Source organism: Prionailurus viverrinus, chromosome F2 (assembly GCF_022837055.1).
Source record: "Prionailurus viverrinus isolate Anna chromosome F2, UM_Priviv_1.0, whole genome shotgun sequence".
Lineage (NCBI taxonomy): Eukaryota > Metazoa > Chordata > Mammalia > Carnivora > Felidae > Prionailurus > Prionailurus viverrinus.
The window spans coordinates 6,437,824-6,458,531 of record NC_062578.1 but is presented as its reverse complement, the minus strand read 5'-3'; the positions used below and the strand labels follow the sequence as shown (position 1 = coordinate 6,458,531).

Genomic DNA, 20,708 nt, shown 5'->3' with positions numbered 1-20,708 from the left:
TTGCTTGTTGGGAGATTTTTAGTTACTGATTCAATTTCTTGCTGGTTATGGGTCTGTTCAAACTTTTTCTATTTCTTCCTGTTTCAGTTTTGGTAGTTTGTGAGTTTCTAGGAATTTGTCCATTTCTTCCAGATTGCCTAGTTTGTCGGCACATAATTTTTCATAGTATTGTCTTATAATTGTTTGTATTTCTGTGGTGGTGTTTGTGATCTCTCCTCTTTGATTTCATGATTTTATCTATTTGGGGTCTTTTTTTTTTTTGATAAGTCTGGCTAGGGGTTTATCAATTTTGTTTATTCTTTCAAGGAACTAGCTCTTAGTTTCATTGATCTTTTGTACTGGTTTTATTTTTGTTTCTATATCATTTATTTCTACTCTGATCCTTATAAATTACCCTTCTTCTGCTGGTTTTAAGCTTTATTTGCTGTTCCTTTTCTAGCTCCTTTGGGTGTAAGGTTAGGTTGTGTATTCTGCTTCCTGAGATAGGCCTGAATTGCAGTATACTTTCCTCTGAGGACTGCCTTTGCTGCATTCCAAAGGGTTGGGAGTGTTGTTTTCATTTCCATTGGCTTCCATGTATATTTTAATTTCTTCTTTAATTTGCTGGTTAACCCATTCATTTTTTAGTAGGATGTCTTTAGCCTCCATCTATTTGAGGGCTTTCCAGATTTTTTTCTTGTGGTTGATTTCAAGTTACATAGTGTTGTGATCTGAAAATATGCATGGTATGAGCTCAATCTTTTTGTGCTGTTGAGGGCTGATTTGTGACCTGGTATGTGATCTATTCTCAAGAATGTTCCAGGAGTGCCTGGGTGGCTCAGTTGGTTAAGTATATGACTTCAGCTTGGGTCATGATCTCATGGTTCATGAGTTTGAGCCCTGCATCAGGCTCTGTGATGACAGCTCAGAGCCTGGAGCCTGCTTCAGATTCTGTGTTTCCCTCTCTCTCTGTTTCTCCCTTGCTCATGCTCTGTCTCCCTCTCAAAGATAAATAAATATTTTTTAAAAATTAAAAAAAAAAAGAATGTTCCATATGTACTTGGGAAGAATGTGTATTCTGTTGCTATAGGATGAAATGTTTTGAATATACCTGTTAAGTCCATCCGGTCCAGTGTGTCATTCAAAGCCATTGTTTCCTTGTCAGTTTTTCTGCTTAGATGATCTGCCCATTGCTGTAAGCAGGGTGTTAAAGTCCCCTACTATTATTGTATTATTAATAATGAGTTTGTTTATGTTTGTGATTAATTGATTTGTATATTTGGGTGCCCTCAAGTTGGGGGGCAAAAAATATTTACAATTGTTTGATCTTCTTGATGGATAGACCCCTTAATTACGATATAACGCCCTTCTTCATCTCTTGTTCCAGTCTTTATTTTGAAGTTTAGTTTGTCTGATACAAGTATGGCTAATCCGGCTTTCCTTTGATGTCCATTAGCATGATGGATGGTTCTCTGTCCCTTTACTTTCAATCTGTAGGAGTCTTTAGGTCTAAAATGAGTGTCTTGTAGGCAGCATATAGAGGGGTCTTTTTTTAATCCATTCTGATACCATAGGTGTTTTGATTGGAGCAGTTAGTTTATTAAAATTCAGAGTAATTATTGAAAAATATGAACTTAGAGCCATTGTGTTGCCTGTAGAGTTGGTGTTTTTTGGTGATGTTCTCTGTTCATTTCTAGTCTTTGTTGCTTTTGGTCTGTTTTGTTTTGTTTTTTCTCTATTCAAAGACTCCCCCTTAGAATTTCTTGCAGGGCTGGTTTAGTGGTCACAGACTTCTTTAGTTTTTCTTTGGCTGAGAAACTCTTTATTTCTCCTTCTATTCTGAATGACAGCCTCGCTGGGTTAAGGATTCTTGGCTGCATGTTTTTCCCATTCAGCACGTTGAATATATCCTGCCACTCTTTTCTGACCACGCTTCTGTGGACAGGTTTGCTGCGAACCTGATCTGTCTTCCCTGTAGGTTAAGGACTTTTTTCCCTTGCTGCATTGAGGATTCTGTGTATTTTGTGAATTTGATATGTCTTGGCTATGGTCTACTTGTCGAATTTAATTGGGAGTTCTCTGTGCTTCTTGGATTTTGATGTCTGTGTCCTTCCCCAGATTAGGGAAGTTTTGCTCACATAAACATCCCCCCCCCCCCTTTTCTCTCTCTTCATCTTCTGAGACTTCTGTGATACAAATGTTATTCCTCTTTAATAAGTCACTGAGTTCTCTAAGTCTTGTATCATGATCTTTGGCCTCTGTATCCCTCCTCTCTTCAGCTTCACTATTTTCCATAATTTTGTCTTCTGTATCACTCATCTGCTGCTCTGCCTTGTCCATCCTCGCCGTCATGGCATCCATTCGAGATTGCATTTCTGTTATAGCATTTTTAATTTTAGCCTGACTAGATTTTAGTTCTTTCCTCTGTAGAAAGGGATTCTCTGGTGTCTTCCATTTTTTTTCAACCCCAGCTAGTATTCTTACAATTGTGGCTTTATTTTTAGTTTATTTTTATTTTTTGAAAGAGGGGGTGCAAGTGAGTGAGGGAGGGGGAGAGAGAGAGAGAGAGAGAGACGGAGAGAGAGAGACAGAGAGAGAGAGAAGCAGGGCTCATCCAAAGTGGGGCTTGAGCTTATCTGATTCAGGACTAGAACTCAGGAACTATGAGATCATGACCTACCTAAGCCAGTCAGATGCTTAACCGACTGAGGCACCCAGGCTCCCATAATTGTGGTTTTAAATTCTATTTCAGACTTTGTCTGCATTTCTGAAACATTTTTTAGAATAGATTCCTAGAAGGGCAATTAAGTTTCAAAGTAAGTATTATTTTTAAAGTTGCTTAACTGTTTTTTTTTTTTTTTTTTTAGAAAAAATTTTCCACTTTGTATTCTTACTAGAATATAATGCAATTCTGCTGTCCGTCAGATTTTCTGATATTGGGTGGGGGGGCTACTGATGACTGAAGGAGCTTATACACAACTCAGCCCGATTCTCACAACAATCCTGGGAAATCTGTGAGGAGACATACTGATGGCTACGTTTTTTGTTGAATTCCAGAGATTGTCACACAGTTGGTAAGATGTAGGATGGGGACAGGTCATAGCCTTCTGATTCTAATCCCTAGTACTCTTGTCGCTGGAGTCTTCTGCTTCCCAGTAAATGCAAAAACAAAACAAAAATAAAAGCCAAAATCAATGATAATTTTTGGTTGTCTTCATAGCTTCATGTTTACGTTATCATGGGCAATCAAGAGTTATTGTTGCTAGGTCGATTTAAAAGTAGTAAACGTTTGGAAATTTATCACTAAAAATGATCACAACTCTGATGCAAGTCATAGTATGTTCCTCCCCTACTTCATCACAATATTTGTAAAGCATGTGCATTTTCTATAATTGAAATCTTTTAGTTAATAGCATTTGTGTTATAATTTGTGCAAGAGAAATATTTTACTGAAATTCCATTACAATGCTGTGTTTGTAGTTGAAAATGAGAGTTCACATTACTTTCATTTTTTTTCCAGTGTGCTAAAACATTTATAAATTTGATGACTCACATCTCCAAAGAACAGACAGTTCAGTATATACTAACTATGGTGGATGATATGCTGCAGGTAGGTATATTCTTTATTTAATCCATTTGGTGACTTCGTTGTTTTATATCCTGCGCGGTAACAACATTTTTGTACGGTGTCACTTATACCGTGGATTTCTTCTGAGTTGGGATTGCTAGTAGTGTTAAAGATGGGAATGCCTCCACACAGGCTCTTTTTGTTGTTTTTCAGGATGTCCAGTAAGTAATTTGTATTTTTTTCATAATACCTCGGAATTCTTTGTTCAACACCAGTGATATTGGGTAAATCATTTGAGGCTCTCTGGGTGCTCTGTGTCCTTCCAGGCAATGTGGCTTCTTCTCTTTTCAGTCATTCAGCAGATTTCGGTGCCCCTGCCGTCCTCCAGGCCAGTGCCAAGCGCTAGGGGTTCAGTGCTGAATGTAGGCAAGGGGCTTCCTCTCAAAGATCCTGTCTCTTTGGAGAACATTTTGCTTATCATCTGAGACTTTTCCAGTTGCGTAAAGTTCCTATTTACTGTTTTACTGTCCCCGAACACAGAGGGGCCTCCCTTATTCATAGTTTTGTATGTTCCACCAGAGTATAGTCCAGATTGAAATTGTTGGTGTACAGAGCAGTTCTTTTCGAGAAAGGCCACCTGGGCCGCTAAATCCAGTGCCTGACCACTTCTTCGGGACTTGAGGAACGGTGCCGGTGTGGTTGCTTGTGTGGAGCATTGTTCTGTCAGTTTACAAAGAAACACTTACTGATGGCCTGCTATGTGCCAGGCGCTGTACGAATTGTTAGTGAAGGTACAAAAGTTAAGAAGAATGGTGTTGTCTACCTAGGACCCTCATTTATAGGAACGTAGTGATTTTATAATGCGGGTAAGGATCCGTGTCCAGCCTGGGCTGATGCAGGCCTGTCTGAGAATGACTTTGGTCTCTCTCAGCGCTTTTTTCTTCCATAAAGTTAAGAAAAATGAGGAATGATGTGGTCTGCCTTGGTTATCCTGCTTACTGGATAGGATTGCACCTAGAATGAGCAGGCTTGAGTTCGCGTGCAGACTTTGCTTTTATTTATATGTGTATACGTATATACAACACACACATGCGTGCACACACAGATATCCTCATTTAAAAAAAAAATTTTTTTTTCAACGTTTATTTATTTTTGGGACAGAGAGAGACAGAGCATGAACGGGGGAGGGGCAGAGAGAGAGGGAGACACAGAATCGGAAACAGGCTCCAGGCTCTGAGCCATCAGCCCAGAGCCCAACGCGGGGCTCGAACTCCCGGACCGCGAGATCGTGACCTGGCTGAAGTCGGACGCTTAACCGACTGCGCCACCCAGGCGCCCCTCATTTTTTATACATATACCTGTAAATTAGAAACCAGGAGTTCACACTATCTCCAGTTTGATTTCAGCTCAACACCAGAGTTCATTCGAGTCTGCCCTTTCCACGTTCGTAACTCTCTTCTGTGACAGTGAGATCGTGATCCCTTCTTATCCTTTGTGTATTTACTTGTCTGTTCCGCCCTATAGCACAAGGAAAGGAGTTTCAGAATTGCTGACCCATACAACTGTGAAAAATGAGCCCTTTAACTAGAGTTCAGTATTTGTTTGCAGTACTTTAAGCCGAGAATATGTAGTCAGAGTATTGTATTCAGAATAGTTATATTATTTTTCTTGAAATACAGTTAGAGTCACTTGTGTTTTTGGGTATTCTGCTTATCTTTTTCTCGTTCTTGTTGATTTTTATTATTTTTGATTATGTAAAACACCAACATGCTTCCAGAAGTCAAAACTATATAGAAAAGATACAATCAGAGAAATGTCACCAAACCCTAACTCCCCATCCCTGCATTCCCACCTATCTCTTGTTAGGTAACCAGTATCATAGATTTCTGGTTTTATCCTTCCTGGTTTTTTTCTCCTCCTGCAGAAATAGTCAGATACATGTAATATGTTTTTATTTCCTTCTCTTTCTTTTTTTTTTTTTCAAATGTTTATTTTCAAGAGACAGAGCATGAGCAGCGGAGGGGCAGAGAGAGAGAGAGGGAGACACAGAATCCGAAGCAGGCTCCAGGCTCCGAGCTGTCTGCACAGAGCCCATGCGGGGCTCAAACCCAGGAACTGTTAGGGTCGTGGCCTGAGCAGAATTCGGACGCTTAATGACTGAGCCACCCAGGCGCCCCGTATTTGTGTCTCTTTCTTACAGAAAACATGTAGTAAATATAATCTCTTGTATTTTGCTCGTCTCACCTAACAGAATATGCCAGAAATCATTCCATGTCAGTTCATAGATATTTCCCATATTCTCTTTTGATAGCAACAGAGTACTGTTTTGTTTTGTTTTTTCTTTTAAGATTTTATTTTTAAGTAATCTCCACACCCAGTGTGTGGGGCTCAAATTTCCAACTCCAAGACCAAGCGTCACACGCTGACGGCCAGCCAGGTGCCCCGCAACGAAGGACTCTTTTAGTGGATGTACCGTGGTTTACTTAATAGTCTCTGATGTGATGGACATTGAGGTTGGCTCATATACATATTTATTTTGGTTTAATAAAGTTTTTATTATTTTTTTCATTTTTATTTTTTTTAAGAAAGAGCAAGTGAGCAGGGGAGGGGGCAGAGGGAGAGAAAGATAATCCCAAGCAGACTCCACTCTCAGTGTGGAGCCCGATGCACAGCTTGATCCCACATCCCTGGGATGGTGACCTGAGCCAAAATCGAGAATCAGATGCTCAACTGACCGAGCCACTCAGGCGCCCCTAAAGTTTTACTTTTCAAAATGTCCATTGGTTTGGGCCTCCTCATGAATCTTCACCAGCAGCTGGGACATCCCTGACTTTGGTGTTTCTGGTGTAAATTACTTGGGCTCTGTTTTGAAACCAGTTAAGAAGTCCTCTATAAGGAGCCCTTGAAGGACTTCCCTGGCCAGGGAACCACGACTTTCAGTCTCAGCTAACAACTAGGGTTTATAACCTTTATAGTTGGGAAGTTGTTTGGGGTCTGTCATGTGTCAAACGAGACAAGGTTATTGGGCATGTCGCAAACTTTGCCTTTGGACCACGTCTTTTTGGCTTTGCCTTCAGATTTGTTCACTGGGTCTTTGTCTTTCTTGGCCAACTTTATGGTATCTTCTTCTTCTCATTGTCCTTGGGTGGTACCACGGAGCTGGGGGGAGCACCCTTGCTAAGATGTTGGACGAAGAGTGGTTCCAACGTTTTGTAATTAGAAATAATGAGGCCCAGAATAACCTTGTGCAAATGTATTTTCAGATGGTCAGGAATGTACTTCATGGTAAATGGCTAGAAATAGGATTTCTGGGTAGAAGAGAACTACATACGTAGTTTTGTTAAGATATTGCCGTATAATTCCATTTTGCAGTCCCACCGACGTACGGGAACACCTGTGTCTCTACAGCCTTGCCGACAGAGGGCATAGTCAGACTTTCACATTTTTGCCAGTCAAGATGGATCTAAAGTTGAACACCTTCAGATGTATAGTTTTATTTCTTCTCCTTGTTGGCCTGTTTTTACGAAGTGTATGTGGAGGGATGAGACTTAGGTAGCTGACGTTATCCTCGGCTATTGATTAAGCATATTTTATAAATTGATTTTATTGGTACAATTTTAGTAACCTTGAGAAATTTGCACATGACCCCTATCGTTTGATTTCTTGTGCTGTTTAAAAAATACTGTAATTATAAATGTTATCCTATTTTTTTTTTTAATTTTTTTTTCAACGTTTATTTATTTTTGGGACAGAGAGAGACAGAGCATGAACAGGGGAGGGGCAGAGAGAGAGGGAGACACAGAATCGGAAACTGGCTCCAGGCTCTGAGCCATCAGCCCAGAGCCTGACGCGGGGCTCGAACTCCCGGACCGCGAGATCGTGACCTGGCTGAAGTCGGACGCTTAACCGACTGCGCCACCCAGGCGCCCCTGTTATCCTATTTTTAACCAGTCATTTCATTCTTTAATATTTCTGGGTAGAATACTTTCGGACAGAATTGCTTGCTTTTCCTCATGTGTTTAGTGTTGGGCACATAATTTTGAAGATGACGTTGTTTTCTGTGCTCAGCTATCAACAGGAATTGTTAAATGCCTTTGAGAAGAAGGGCTTTTCCCATATTCTCTTAAAGGTTTGTAGCTTGAGTACCTAGAACAGTGATGAATGGAAGATGCATTTTTAAGCAGGAATTGAAACCACAAAGGACTAGTCAAGGGAGATGGGTTTTAAACTTACTTAAAATGTAAAAAATAGTGTCTCTTCTTTCTGTATGTAGGGTCCTTGGTTTATTTGTGTGCCAATGATAATTACTGTTTTAACTTGAGAAGTAATCCACTAATGGAGTAAATGATGACTTCTGCAAATTTTGAATCCCTTGATAAAATCATTACCATACCTTGCAATTGTTATTCCAAACTGTGATGACTCATTACTTAAGGAGATATTAGTCTGCTCCCCAAATAGGTAGGTAACTGTAAGCACAGACCAAAATTTAAGCCAATGTGTTTAAAAAGAACTAAATGATCTGAAAATTGTTTGTGTTTTTTTGTGATTTTACCAAATATTGCTACTTGGCAACCATATTCATTTAGTGAATCAGAAAGTATATTTCAGCCAGTGAAACGTACAGAAAACTTAGGTGAGAGGTAGCGTTTGCATGATTTGAACTAAGAATTAGTTGTTCCTCAGATCCTGTCTATCTGCCTAGTGTTCCATGCTGTGTTTTGCTGTCTTTATCTGCCCTGCTTTTCTGTCGTGATTGTCAGGAGTAACCCGATTTTATTGGTGTGGAGACAACATTGGGAAGCGCAGGTCAGAGGTGCAGGCTCAGAAGTGTAACTTAAATTGCTTTTCCCCGCATGGGTGCGGTCTGCTAGCTTGGCTCACTTGACTTAAAGCTAATCATGATAATTAAAGGTATTTTGAAGTATCTATGCCTGCCCCGTCACCACCCCCGACCCGTAATAGCAACTGGCAGAAGAAGACACACTGATGGAATCCAGAACGAAAAGTTGAGAAACAGTGCACAATAGAGAGATGCATTCTGATGAGTGATATCATTTCTTTTCTTGTTTCAGGAAAATCACCAGCGGGTCAGCATTTTCTTTGACTATGCTAAGCGCAGCAAGAACACTGCCTGGTCCTACTTTCTGCCGATGCTGAACCGCCAGGATCTCTTTACTGTTCATATGGTAAATTTTGAATTGATTAAATTTCCGATCTGGGGAAGAAACACTCTTGGGCTGTTTGTGACTTAGTAACCTTCCAGTTCCCCCGAGGAGTAATGGCTGTGATGTTAATTTTTCAAAGCAGTGTTTCCATTGATGTTTAGTAATGTGGGGGTATCGGGAAGACAGAGGAGATGGGATTGCTCTGAGAGAGTTAAAGTTTTGTAGAGTATTTGTTGAGCTCATGAGCATGAAAGCCTTTGGTAATTGCATGTGCAAAGAGCTTTTGATTGTGACAGGATTAACCACATTTTGCTATAGAAACTAAATTTTGTTTAGTTGTTTTTTTAATGTTTATTTTTGAGAGAGAGAGAATATCTTTATTTTTTTATTATTATTATTTTTTAATATCTTAAGCAGGCTCCACGCTCAGCACGGAGCGTGACGAGGGGCTTGATCCCACGACCCTGGGATCGTGACCTGATCTGAAATCAAGAGCTGGACCCTCAACTGACTGAGTCACTGAGGTGCCCCCCAAAGTATATTTTCACAAGTGAAATCCGAACTTATTTTGGAGGAGTTGGGTATTAAAAAAAAATCTTGCAGCAGAATGGTTATAAGAGTCCTACTTTTTAAGGTATATGATGTGATTTTTAGAATCAACATGGCATTCAAGGTCATTTCTTATTTTTCAGGCAGCAAGAATTATCGCAAAGTTAGCAGCTTGGGGGAAAGAACTGATGGAAGGCAGTGACTTAAATTACTATTTCAATTGGATAAAAACTCAGCTGAGTTCACAGGTAAAAGATACTTTTTCTAGTATCTTTGAAAGGAATGTGACGCCCATATACAGATTCTTATGGTAATTGTATAAATGGTAAATAAATAAAACGTTATATTAAAATAATGCCATCTTGAACTACTCTTAGGTATGGTAGTATGCTTCACTTTTTCTTTCTTTGACCACGTTCAGCTCAAACTTTTCTGTCTTTTCTGCCACTTGGGGTTTTCCATTCATGCTTTTCAGTGGATGAGGAGGATCTTCCTTCCTGGGGGCTAACCACTATCACACAGGCGGGGGACCGGAAAGGACTTGCACGGCTCCAGAGGGGGGACTCATGTAAGGCTTGCAGGAAGTGGAAAGAAACAGTGTAGCAGGAGACGGGGTGCAGGCCCCGAGGCTAAGAGACTTCAGGTGCAGCTCCCACGTCTGCCGTGGGACCCCAAACCTCCGAGATTTGTGTGGGAAATCTTGGATTTGGGGAGAGCTCTTCATTAGTTTGTAGCTGGGATCATTTATGTCCTTCTGGTCACAGAGTCACGGCAAGCTGTCGACCAGTTACACCAATAAACAGAATGGCGCCAGGTGCCGCCGCCAGGGACTTTTAAACTGCAGACAACCCGTTGCAGATCAGGGGTCAATCCAGTTATTCTGGTCTTGCCCAAGAGTCCATACAAGGCTGCCAGGCGCCCCCCGGGTAAGCCTGGAGCTGCCGGGTCTAGCTGCGAGGTAACCGTTACTGTGGCACCGTCCCAGATGCACCGTATCATCGTGGGATTGAACATTTGGGCCTGAGGTTAGACGTGAAGCCTGCTTGTGGCCATCTTGGTTGCTTTCAGACCTTTCTAGCTCTACTTCCCCACGGAGGAAAACAGCTTGCTGGTTGAATGACGGGAAGAATGAAAGGTTTTCTGTTTTTGTCATCATGGTTCCCTAGAACAGGCAAAAGATAGGACAGTTATGGTGGCTCAGTGGTTCTTCCTTTAGGCTTCAGTGACTGATAGCAGTGATAAGAGGGAGACTGGGAATGGTTCGCAGAAGAGGGGTGAAGCGAAGGTGGGTGGGGGAGGAGTACTGTGGGGGAGAAAGGGTAGAAGAGAACGAGACTTTGGCGTGGGGATGGCTCCCGTGAAGAATGGGACCAGGAAAGTAATACTGGTAGTGTTTTGTCTGTGTTATAAAGGTCTATTTGAAATCAAGTTTTGGAAAGTTGTAATTCAGATTTCAGGTGACGTTTTAATAGATTCTAATTTGAGGCATAAGAGAGAGACACGATGACATTTTCCTTGGGTTTATTTTTTGTCTTATCGTTGTTTGCCTTTTTGGGGAAGTCTAATTAATTGCCTTTTATATTTGGACAGGGATATTTTGGAGTGTCTTGAACACGATTAATTATTTTTTATATCAGTAGCATAAATTTTAAGTCTTTTTGGCTTAATTTTTAAAAGTATTTTTTCTAAGAGCCACAGATTGGCAGGTTTTACTGAGTTTGTGAGGTATTTAAAAAACACACTTAGAACACGAAAAATAGGGAACACGAAAAATAGGTGTGCAAGGATCAGATTTTAAATTTCTAAGCGTATGGCATTTGGGATCCGAACGCTTAAGCTTCTCCTCTCCCCTCCCTTTTTTTTTTTCTTTTTTGAAATTAGTCCTTCCTTTGAACAAACTTTATTTGTTTTAGCGTTAGCTTTATGGTGATGATAGTGAGGCTCTATTGTAACTGGATTCATAAAATGAAAATTGGTAGGAAGAATGTATACTGCAGTTTTCCACTAACATTTTGGGTTGCTTCATGCTAGATTTTTCCTCGCAAGAATAACATTTATACCATGCCTCGCAGATGATTTGTCGCTTCTGGAATGATTACGGTTATAACTGTGTCCAGGAAATATCCTTATCATCGCTAGTGGAAGCAAAATATTTCAGTGTCTAGAGCAGTTTTCATTAGAACTAAGCTTCTTGGTATTAGATGAATGCTTTTCTTTATCTTTCTGGTGCATTCTTTTTTATCACCTAGTCTTTGGCTTTCTTTGGTTATGGTATCGCGTTTCTGCTCTGCACGTCCTGCTACGAGGTGACTCTTCAGAGTGCCAGGCCCCGTCTGGCTTTGCTTCTCAGAGTCTGGTCACTCCTTCTGCTAGGATCTGAACTGCATTGTCTTTCTTGCCACGGGCAGACACTTCTTCCACAGCCTTCTATCAGGGTCCAATTACCGACTTCTTGTTTAAAGAATGAAACAGGATTATTTGGGATTCTATTTGCTACTTTGCTTAAATGTCATGTGATGGCACTGTATCTGGAAGGTCTCTTCTTTTCTACCATCGTTAGTGTTTTCTCTCTCCTAAAAAGGACCACAGTTTCATAATTTTAATAGAAATAACATTTTCAAAAGTCCAGCATAGTTGCAAGTTTGGGTTTTTGGTTGACTTCATAGTGACATTTAGGAACTTTTTCTTTTTTGGTAGTTTAAGCATCGTAGATAGGTTGGAGGGCTTCATGCCTGGCATTTAGTACATAATAAATAAAATTGGTTTGAATAAAACTGAATAAAAATATCCTTTCAGAAATTCATTACCACTTCTCTCTTGCACATTTAGCCTTTGACCTTCTACCTTTCCTTTAGTCATTTCTGTAAGTCATTTAGACATTATGTAACATGTGAATTTCTGATTGTCATTATAAACTTACTAGCATTGCTATGGATAATCTAATTTTAAGTTCTGTGTAGTATCTTCCCATTAATTAGGCACCTGTTTTGAAAGCATTGCCACAGAAAAGAGTGTAGGTAGTTCAGCTTAAGACAATCATCTTACCTGAAAATCAGTTCGATAAGTAAATCCTGAGATTGGAAATTTGCACCAGCTTCACTTAATGAAATTTAGCTGGAGCTTAGTATTCAGTTTATTATTGTTCCTTTTTTAATTATTAAGTTATCTGGGAGAGTGTAATATTTAGAGTATTTCATGTCGCCCCCATGCTTTTTATTAGCTGATGATATTCCATTAAGTAGGGTTAAGAAAAAATTATGAAATTTGCTTAGCTCCCTTTTGTAAGCTGATAAATTCAGATAAAAATTAAAAACAAAACTAAGTAATAAGTTATTTATTTCGTAATAGAAACTGCGTGGTAGCGGTGTCGCTGTTGAAACAGGAACAGTCTCTTCAAGTGATGTAAGTATATTCCTTCTTAATTCACTGGCCTCCTAACACCATGAACATAAGTTATTTTGAGTCATTTAAAATTTTAACAATGTTTTCTAGCTCCGCAAATGTACATCTGTGGATTTGATATCGCCTCCGGTTAGGGTAGTAGCATTGTAAAAATCGTATGTGTGTGTACATAGGCACACGCACACCATTTATAAATATTTATGGTCTCTTGGGAGACTGGAGACTTGTTCTTCCTTGCTGCTCTTCTTTTCGGGTCACTTCATCTCAGACCTGAGAATGAAAGCAAGAGTCTGAATTCAGATCCACAACTGGAGTGAATAATTGTAAAGTTGCTGATGTCGAGCTTCAGTTGTCTGATAACCTCTCCAATATCTGTCTAACGGATACGTGAACAGTATGTCAAGCAGTGGAAAACAGTTCAGTGATGGCTTTGAAACTCGTTACTTGCACTGTGTTTCTCAAGGCTTTATGTAGGGCTACATGGTGGCCAGAACCCCCACCAGCCCCCTTGTTTTTTTTGGCCAAACTCTCCCCACATTTTTGTAGAGCCAAAAGGTTAGAGGTTGAAATGAATCCCGTCTCCCCAAGTTTCCTTCTTGATTAGAATTATCTTCCCCACTTGGGAACAGCTTATCTTTGTTGCACTCAGAATAGCTCAAGAACAGGCAATGAGTTTGGACAAGTAAGGGCCGGCCTGAGTAGAGCCGGTTGAGACAAAGGGAAAAAGAAACTTAGAAATGTAGGTGAGGCGCGTCTGTCTTCATTTGTTGGAAATATATCTGGGGAATTGGAAAAAGTCTTTAGAGGACAGTGTCTACAACCTGCCTATAGTACCTAAATGAAGCTCTGTGGAAGCCATCTAATGTTCCTACTGATTACCAATACGCCCATAATCTGCATGGGATGTGTTTGTGTGCCCTGAGACTGTAGATGGTTGCGGAACCCATTTTCAAAGCCAAGAGCAGGGCTTCTCTTGGGGCATGGGTTGAAGGATTTGACAAGTAGCATGTTAGGCCAGAAAATAGCTGTTAGCCTTCTGAAATGGAATCAGAACAAGGTGAGCAATCTTGTGGTCAGAGTGGGCTAATAAGCAGGTGCTAGGTTAGAAGTCCAGATATTCCGCCATAAGCGCATGTTTAAATTGAGAGTCTTTATGACTTGAATTTCTACCAGTTTGAACTTTTGAAAAGTTATTTAATTCATGTGTTAGACTTACTGGTAAGTTTTTTTAAAGGTGTTTTCAGAATCATGTATCTTACAAACTTACTTGCTTGTTAATGTGTTTGTAACTTATTAAAGCTTACATAATGAGTTGCAGGCTCTGGTGACATGCATTCTCATTTTGTTCTTTTCTGTCCAGTGTATTGGGGGAAAAGAACTAATTAATTCAGTTGGCAGCATATTAGTCAAAGTGGTTTACCTGGTAGACTCCTCTCCATCCCTGCCTAACAGAATTAGCATCGGGTAATTGTGAGTGAGGAAAAGAAGGCCTTTGATTTTGACCTTTTTCCCTTTCATACCCTTCAAACTTGAGCACACTTGCTGTCTCTTCCTGAAAGTTCCTACTTTTTCAGATGGCTATCAGTTTGGAAGGCAGACTTTACTAAGTTGAGCATAAGGTGTTAACCTTTCGTCTGCTACTTGCATTTTAATAGGGGAATCTGGGTTGGTAACTAATGTTTATTGAGCTCTTACTATGTGTTCAGTACTGCTTTGCTCATTGGGCATCTACGTCTCTTTGATATTCACGCTCCCTCTCGGATGTAGGTCTTACCGTAAGCCACACTGTATAGATGTGAACAGTGAGGCTGCACGGAATGGCAGCACCGTCTTGCCCAAAGTCATTCGGCTAATGAGTGACAAAAACCCCGAAGAAAGGAATTGCTTGCCGAGGGAATTCCTTTTGAGGCAGTGGAAGGGGAATTGGGTCTGGGGGCATCCTCCACGTTGCAGAGCCTGCTCAGACTTGTAAAAATATGGGTAGTATATCTTAAAATCCCTTTAGGTTTTCTGAGCATAGAAAAGGTTTGGGAAATTGCATTACATGATATTGCCACTTGATGTCAGTATAAAACACAAGTTTTACACTTCAAAATGTGAACTACGAATGATCTAATAGTCTTCTCTCTTAAAATGGCCACGGAAGCCTCATCTTGAGTTATAAGTGGGTTATTACAAACATTTTTGTTTAAATGGCATCACATAAGTGGGCTTGCCTTAGAATGCATTATGTTGTTTTTTCCCAAATATGAAAATGTTAACCAACATCAGATCTTACACACTCACCTTCTTAAACTGTTTGGTTCTTTACTGGCTCTTGAAAGTGAGTACTCAGTCTTCTGTCCTTCTGAGGGAGCCACACAAGCCATGGAAGTTGGTTGGTGCTGATGTCCTGATAAAAAGGCACATACTGTGATCTGTCACGAACGGCAAGACTTAGAAGGAATCTGGGAATTTCGTGTTTGTTTGCTCGTTTTCTTTTCTCTCTGTCTGCCTTCACTTGCACCCGTGTGTGAGGGAGCAGGGTGACTTCTCATTTGGTCCTGATCTCTGGCCGTTTTGTTGTAGATCCAGTTTAGCATTAGTTATTGCTAGATGAACATTGTTTCACTGATGGGAGTAAGTAACTGCAGGAAGTTGATGTGTTCTCCTTATTCCTTATTTCATCTTGCCTTTTAACGTTCTGGATCCATTCTGTCCACCCGAACTGTCCATGATGATGGAACTGGCCATTGTGGGAGCCACCGTGTGGCTCTCGAGCACTCGGAAATGCGGCAAGCGCGACTAAGAAAGTAAATTTTCAATTTTATTTAGTTTGTTAACTTTTTTATCGAAGTATATATCACATACCATAAAATCCACCCATCTGCGCAGTTCAGGAGGTTTTAGTATATTTACAGAGTTGTGCAGCCATTACCACAATCTAATTTTATAACATTTCAACCCCTCAGAAAGAAACCGTGTACACGTTAATAGTCATTCTTCATTCCTGTTCCTTGCTCCCACCCTCTAGCAAACACCAGTCTACTTTCTGCCTCTCTCTTCCTCTTCTGGCCGTTTCATAAAATTAGAGCGTACAGGCCGCGGTTGTCTGTGACTGGCTTCTTTCACTTAGTGTAATGTTTTCAAGATTCATGCATGTTTTAACACATATTTATAATATTTGAGAATGAGAGAAACGAAATTTAGGGTTTTTTTTTTTCGGCTTTTGGCAAGATTTCTTAAATTGTCTTCGGTGGTGGTTCTAATATCCTCATTAATATGAAATTCGTTTTACTCTTGTAATTTAATGCTGTGCCCATGTGACACTTTTCAGTCTTCCGCAAGAGGTAGAGTACTCGGTTTAGTTCTTCACCGCTTCGTTGGTGAGCACATCAGGAGTATCCCCGAGTAGCTGAAATGAGTCAGGAATTCCCGTGTCATGAATCCATACAGTTTGGGCCTCTTAATTTAACTGCGGTCTGCTCTAGCTGGTGAGTCGTGAGGTCTGTGAGGACCCAAAGTAATTCACAAAGGATGTCTGTGTAAGTTTGACCTGAAGCGGATCTTGGAGGATTTTCATTGTTCAATTGCCTTTTATCTTCCTGCCACCAAATTAATACATCTTACTACACACTGGGGACCCTTAAAATGTATGCACAGAATGAACGTTAAGGAGGGAAGATAAGAATCTGTGCGTTTTGTTTCTCTGATCATATTTTTGGAAGGATTATCCAGAGGTATATTCTGGCAGTACAAAAGAAAATTGAGTGGTAAGGTATTTCAGTACAAGACTTCCTTGTACAAATCATTGTCAAAGCATAGCAATGATTACAACAATAAGTAATCTAATCCTGTACGTTAGATGTGTTCTTGGAAGTTGTATACAAAGCAATAATTTATAAAGTAATATTTTCTCAAGTTCATGATGATTTTTCTGCATAGTAAGGAATCTCGTTGGATGACTAAGCAAATTAGGTTGAAAGCAATGCTTGAAGGAGGTTGAGAAATTTGTAAATTAATAGTGAATTGTGTTTTTTTGGTAAAACTTAAGCCTAAGACTAAATTATCTCCATTTGGGCATTAATTTAATCTAGGTATTTTATGAGTATTGACTAGAAGATCTTTTTGCGTAAGCCAACTTCAAGAGGACTTTTGCCCTTCTGTATTTTAGTTCCTGCATATGAGGTAATAAAAGTATACCTTACCATTGTTTTGCGCCTTGCAGAACTGATGTGAGTTCAGATTTGAGTAGCAGATGTTTTCCTTGTAATTTGTTAGGGCTGATATTTCCCTTTATTGATGATAAAACAGTTTTGAAGAGTTTAAGTGATTTGCCAAAGATAATTTGGCAAAATTCTTGATAGGCAAAGCCTCTCCCCTTTTCCTTTCCTTCCTTTGTCTTTTTTCTTTTCTTTCTTTCTTTTTTTTTTTAAATTATGTCTTAACTTACACAAAGTAAAATACACAGATTTTAAATGTTCAGCTAAAAGAATTGAAATGTCACATGTCCTCGTACTCAGCACTTCCCTTTGGCTCAACTCTTACCAAGGTTGTGGTTATCATGGAACCTAATACCATAGATTGATTTTGCCTAATCTTGAACTCTGTTGTATTGGAATTGTATTCAGTATGAACTCTTACGTATCTGAATTCACTTGCCAATATTGTGCCAATGAAATTCATTCATATTGCATTTAGCAGTGATTCATTCTTTTTTTTTTTTTTAAGTTTATTTATTTTGAGAGGAAGAGGGAGAGGGAGAAAGGAAGAGAGAGAATGAGCAGAGGAGGGGCAGAGAAAGTGGGAGAGAGAGAGAGAATCCCAAGCAAGCTCTGTGCTCCATACTGAGCCTGATCCCACGACCCTGAGATCGTTACCTGAGCTGAAATCAAGAGTTGGATGCTTAACAGACTGAGCCACCTAGGTGCCCCTAGCAGTGATTCACTCTTTTTATTGCTGTGTAGGAATCTATTAAATGAATATTTTCTATTCTCTTGTTAATGGATATTTGGGTTATTTCTAGTTTTGGGCTGTTGTGAGTAATCTTGCTGTGAACATTCTTGTACATGTCTTTTGGTAGATGTAATCACTGTAATCACTTATGTCTGGAACACTTAATTCTAGGATGGAATTGCTGGGTTGTAAAGTATATATAAATTTAGTAGATACTGCCAATCCGTGTTCTAAATCAATTTACGTATCTGTCAACAGAGAATGAGAATTCCAGTCGTTCCATTTCCTTACTGACATTTGGCATTGTGTTGTGTTATTTCTTAAAGCGAACGTCTGTGATAGAGTTAAAAATCACACACATAGGTGCACATACTCGTTTTTAGTTCTATGAGGAAGAATTCATGTAATTGTTATGAAGCATTAAATACTTTTCGGACTGTTGAAATGGGCAGTCCTCCATTTCATGTAAAACTGGCTTCTGGAATTTATTTCAGTCAATTTTGTGTTTGAAAAGTTCAACTTAGTGCTTCACCAGGTCTGCTCTGGTGTACCTTTCACTGTCTGTGGGACAGATGCCTTTTACTGCAATACAGACGTGTTATTTCAAGTGCCCATGATTCCAGGATTTAAGTGAATATTATCTTTGCTCTTTCTTATTTAGTCTGTACTTAAATCCCAGCATTATAGGGGGGCACCTGGGTGGCTCAGTCGGTTGAGTGTCCGACTTTGGCTCAGGTCATGATATCGCGGTTTGTAGGGTCGAGCCCCGCGACGGGCTCTGTACCGACAGCTCAGATCCTGGAGCCTGCTTCGGATTCTGTGTCTCCTTCTCTCTGCCCCTCTCCCACTTGTGCTCTGTCTCTCTCTGTCTCTCAAAAATAAGTAAACGTAAAAAAAAATAAAATTAAATCCCAGCATTATGAAGATTAATATTAAAAATGTATCTATAAACATTTTATAACATTAGTTTATTTGGTACAATCTCACCGTAGTTTTTATGTTTATCTTTTGTTGCCAATTTACTTTGTAACTCCTCAGTTTTCAAATTAGCTTGTAAGTCTGCAGAGTATGGATCCCTGAGACCATATTTGCCAGGAAGGTGAATTTTATCCGTTGCTGTTTTCCCTTTGTTGTGATTATTCCACGACGATGTAGGAGAGTTTGCATTTCAGCGACATTGGAAAATTTACCCAAGTGATATTCTCTTACATGTGTTGAGAAGTAACCCTGTTTCTCTATACCAGTGAGGTTTGCTGCAGTGAGAGGGCTTGTTGTGGCCAATTCTCAGCCCGGGATGTCTGGTGTAGCACAGAGAACTCTAGCTTAAGCATAAGAGAGTGGACTCCTAGTGCCAATCCAAGATTAACTCACTATTTTAATTTCAACAAATTATATCACCTTTTTAAGCCTCATCTTGAAAAATTGGTATCATAGTATTTCCCTTTTATTTTTAATTTTAATTTTTGTTTGAAGGGGCTTTGAAAAATACATGGGTTAATAAATTGTTTTTATTAAAAATTCTTAATTTCTTTTTTGACAGTTTTTTTTTTTTAAGTTTACTTATTTATTTTGAGAAATAATGAGGGCTAGCAAAACCCGACATGGGGCTCTATCCCATGAACTGTGACACCATGACCTGAGCCAAAATTACCTGGCTTAACTGACTAAGCCACGCAGGCGCCCCTACCTTAGCAATTTAAATAGCAACTATTATCTGCCTAAGTGAGTGCTTTTATCATAAATATTTTCTAGTAAAATAGGATGATATAAGGTGCAGCCAGAATTGACTAGCAATTCATATTAGTTCTTAAATTGAGATAAAAGAAAATACTAGACAATTTCATAAGATCCATACTACCAAACAGATTCAGTTTTGGCTCCAAAAGGAAATAGAATAGTAGTGCTATGTTGTATGTATTTCTGCAGTATTGTTATCAGCATAATATTTTGGCCAAACTTTCAGTTACTGAACCATCTCTGTTAGAGCCCCATTCATTTGGAATTTGTGTAAGATAGGACGTTTGTTTGTATTTCTCGTTTGTTCGTTCAATCAAGAAATAGGTATTGAGGTACCTGGGTGGCTCAGTCGGTTAAGCATCTGACTCTTGATTTCGGCTCAGGTCATGATCTCATGGTTTGTGAGCTCGAGCCCCGTGTTAGGCTCTGTGCTGACAGTGTGGAGCCTGCTTGGAATTCTCTCTCTCCCTCTCTCTTCTGCTTGCTTGCTCTCTCTCTCTCTCTCTCAAAATAAATAAACTTAAAACAAAGAACCATGTATTGAGTGCCAACAGGTACAGTGCATGGTTCTGAAAGAGTAGCACTGAACAGGATGGGCAGGACTCCTGGCTTCACAGGCCTTCATTTTACTCAGGGAGGACAGCATTAGACAAGTTAATTAGGCTCTTTGATTATTTTAGTACCCTTGTGGCAAGGCTTGTAGGAAAGGAGCACGGGTCCACGAGGGGGCGGGGGGGGGGGGTGGTCTCATCTGGGGCCAGTTTGCTCAGGCTTCCTGAGGAAGCAGGGGATAAGCCTGCGCCTCCAGCGGAGGGAAGCGTGTGGAGAACATCGCAGGGGAGGGAGAGCAGGTGGGGAGATGAGGCAGGTCCAGGACATTCAGGGCCTTAGGGATCACAGAGGGCTTTAGAACTTCTCCTTGGCAGGGGAAAGAAGCCACGGAAGCATATTAAGAGGGGGAGTCACATGGCACAGAGCAGCCACGGGAAGGAGGCCAGCGTGGCACCGGGCCTGGTAAGCAGTGCTTACCAGAGCGTCAGCACTGCTCCCTCGATGGCTGCGCGCCTTGCTTGTTTACTTTCCTGGGCTTCTGTCACTTGTCTCCTCAGCATCGGGTGCCTCCAGAGATCCTGTGTAACAGAATGGAATTGCTGGGTTGTAAGGTATATGTAAGTTTAGTAGATGTTGCCAATCAGTGTTAAGTCAATGTACAGCTCCATCAACAAAGTATGAGAATTTCCACGTCTCCCTCTCTGCATTTCCTGTTTCCTTTTCTTTTTTTTTTTTTAATTTTTTTTTCAACGTTTATTTGTTTTTGGGACCGAGAAAGACAGAGCATGAACGGGGGAGGGGCAGAGAGAGAGGGAGAC

General features: G+C 40.2%; 1 protein-coding gene and 1 pseudogene across 2 annotated transcripts in view; one reads left to right on the top strand and one right to left on the bottom strand.

Annotated features, from left to right (window-relative positions):
* The window catches only part of ATP6V1H (ATPase H+ transporting V1 subunit H), a 110,988-nt gene that overhangs the window by 10,974 nt on the left and 79,306 nt on the right, over positions 1–20,708 (top strand). Inside the window, exons 4-7 of one of the 2 annotated variants that reach the window (XM_047842427.1) lie at positions 3,500–3,589; positions 8,623–8,736; positions 9,408–9,512; positions 12,613–12,666. In XM_047842427.1, the coding sequence (XP_047698383.1) occupies positions 3,500–3,589; positions 8,623–8,736; positions 9,408–9,512; positions 12,613–12,666 (363 nt within the window). The remainder of the gene's footprint in view (positions 1–3,499; positions 3,590–8,622; positions 8,737–9,407; positions 9,513–12,612; positions 12,667–20,708) is intronic. The other variant, XM_047842428.1, reaches the window with a different exon arrangement.
* LOC125156656 (40S ribosomal protein S25-like) lies at positions 6,343–6,974 on the bottom strand (annotated as a pseudogene).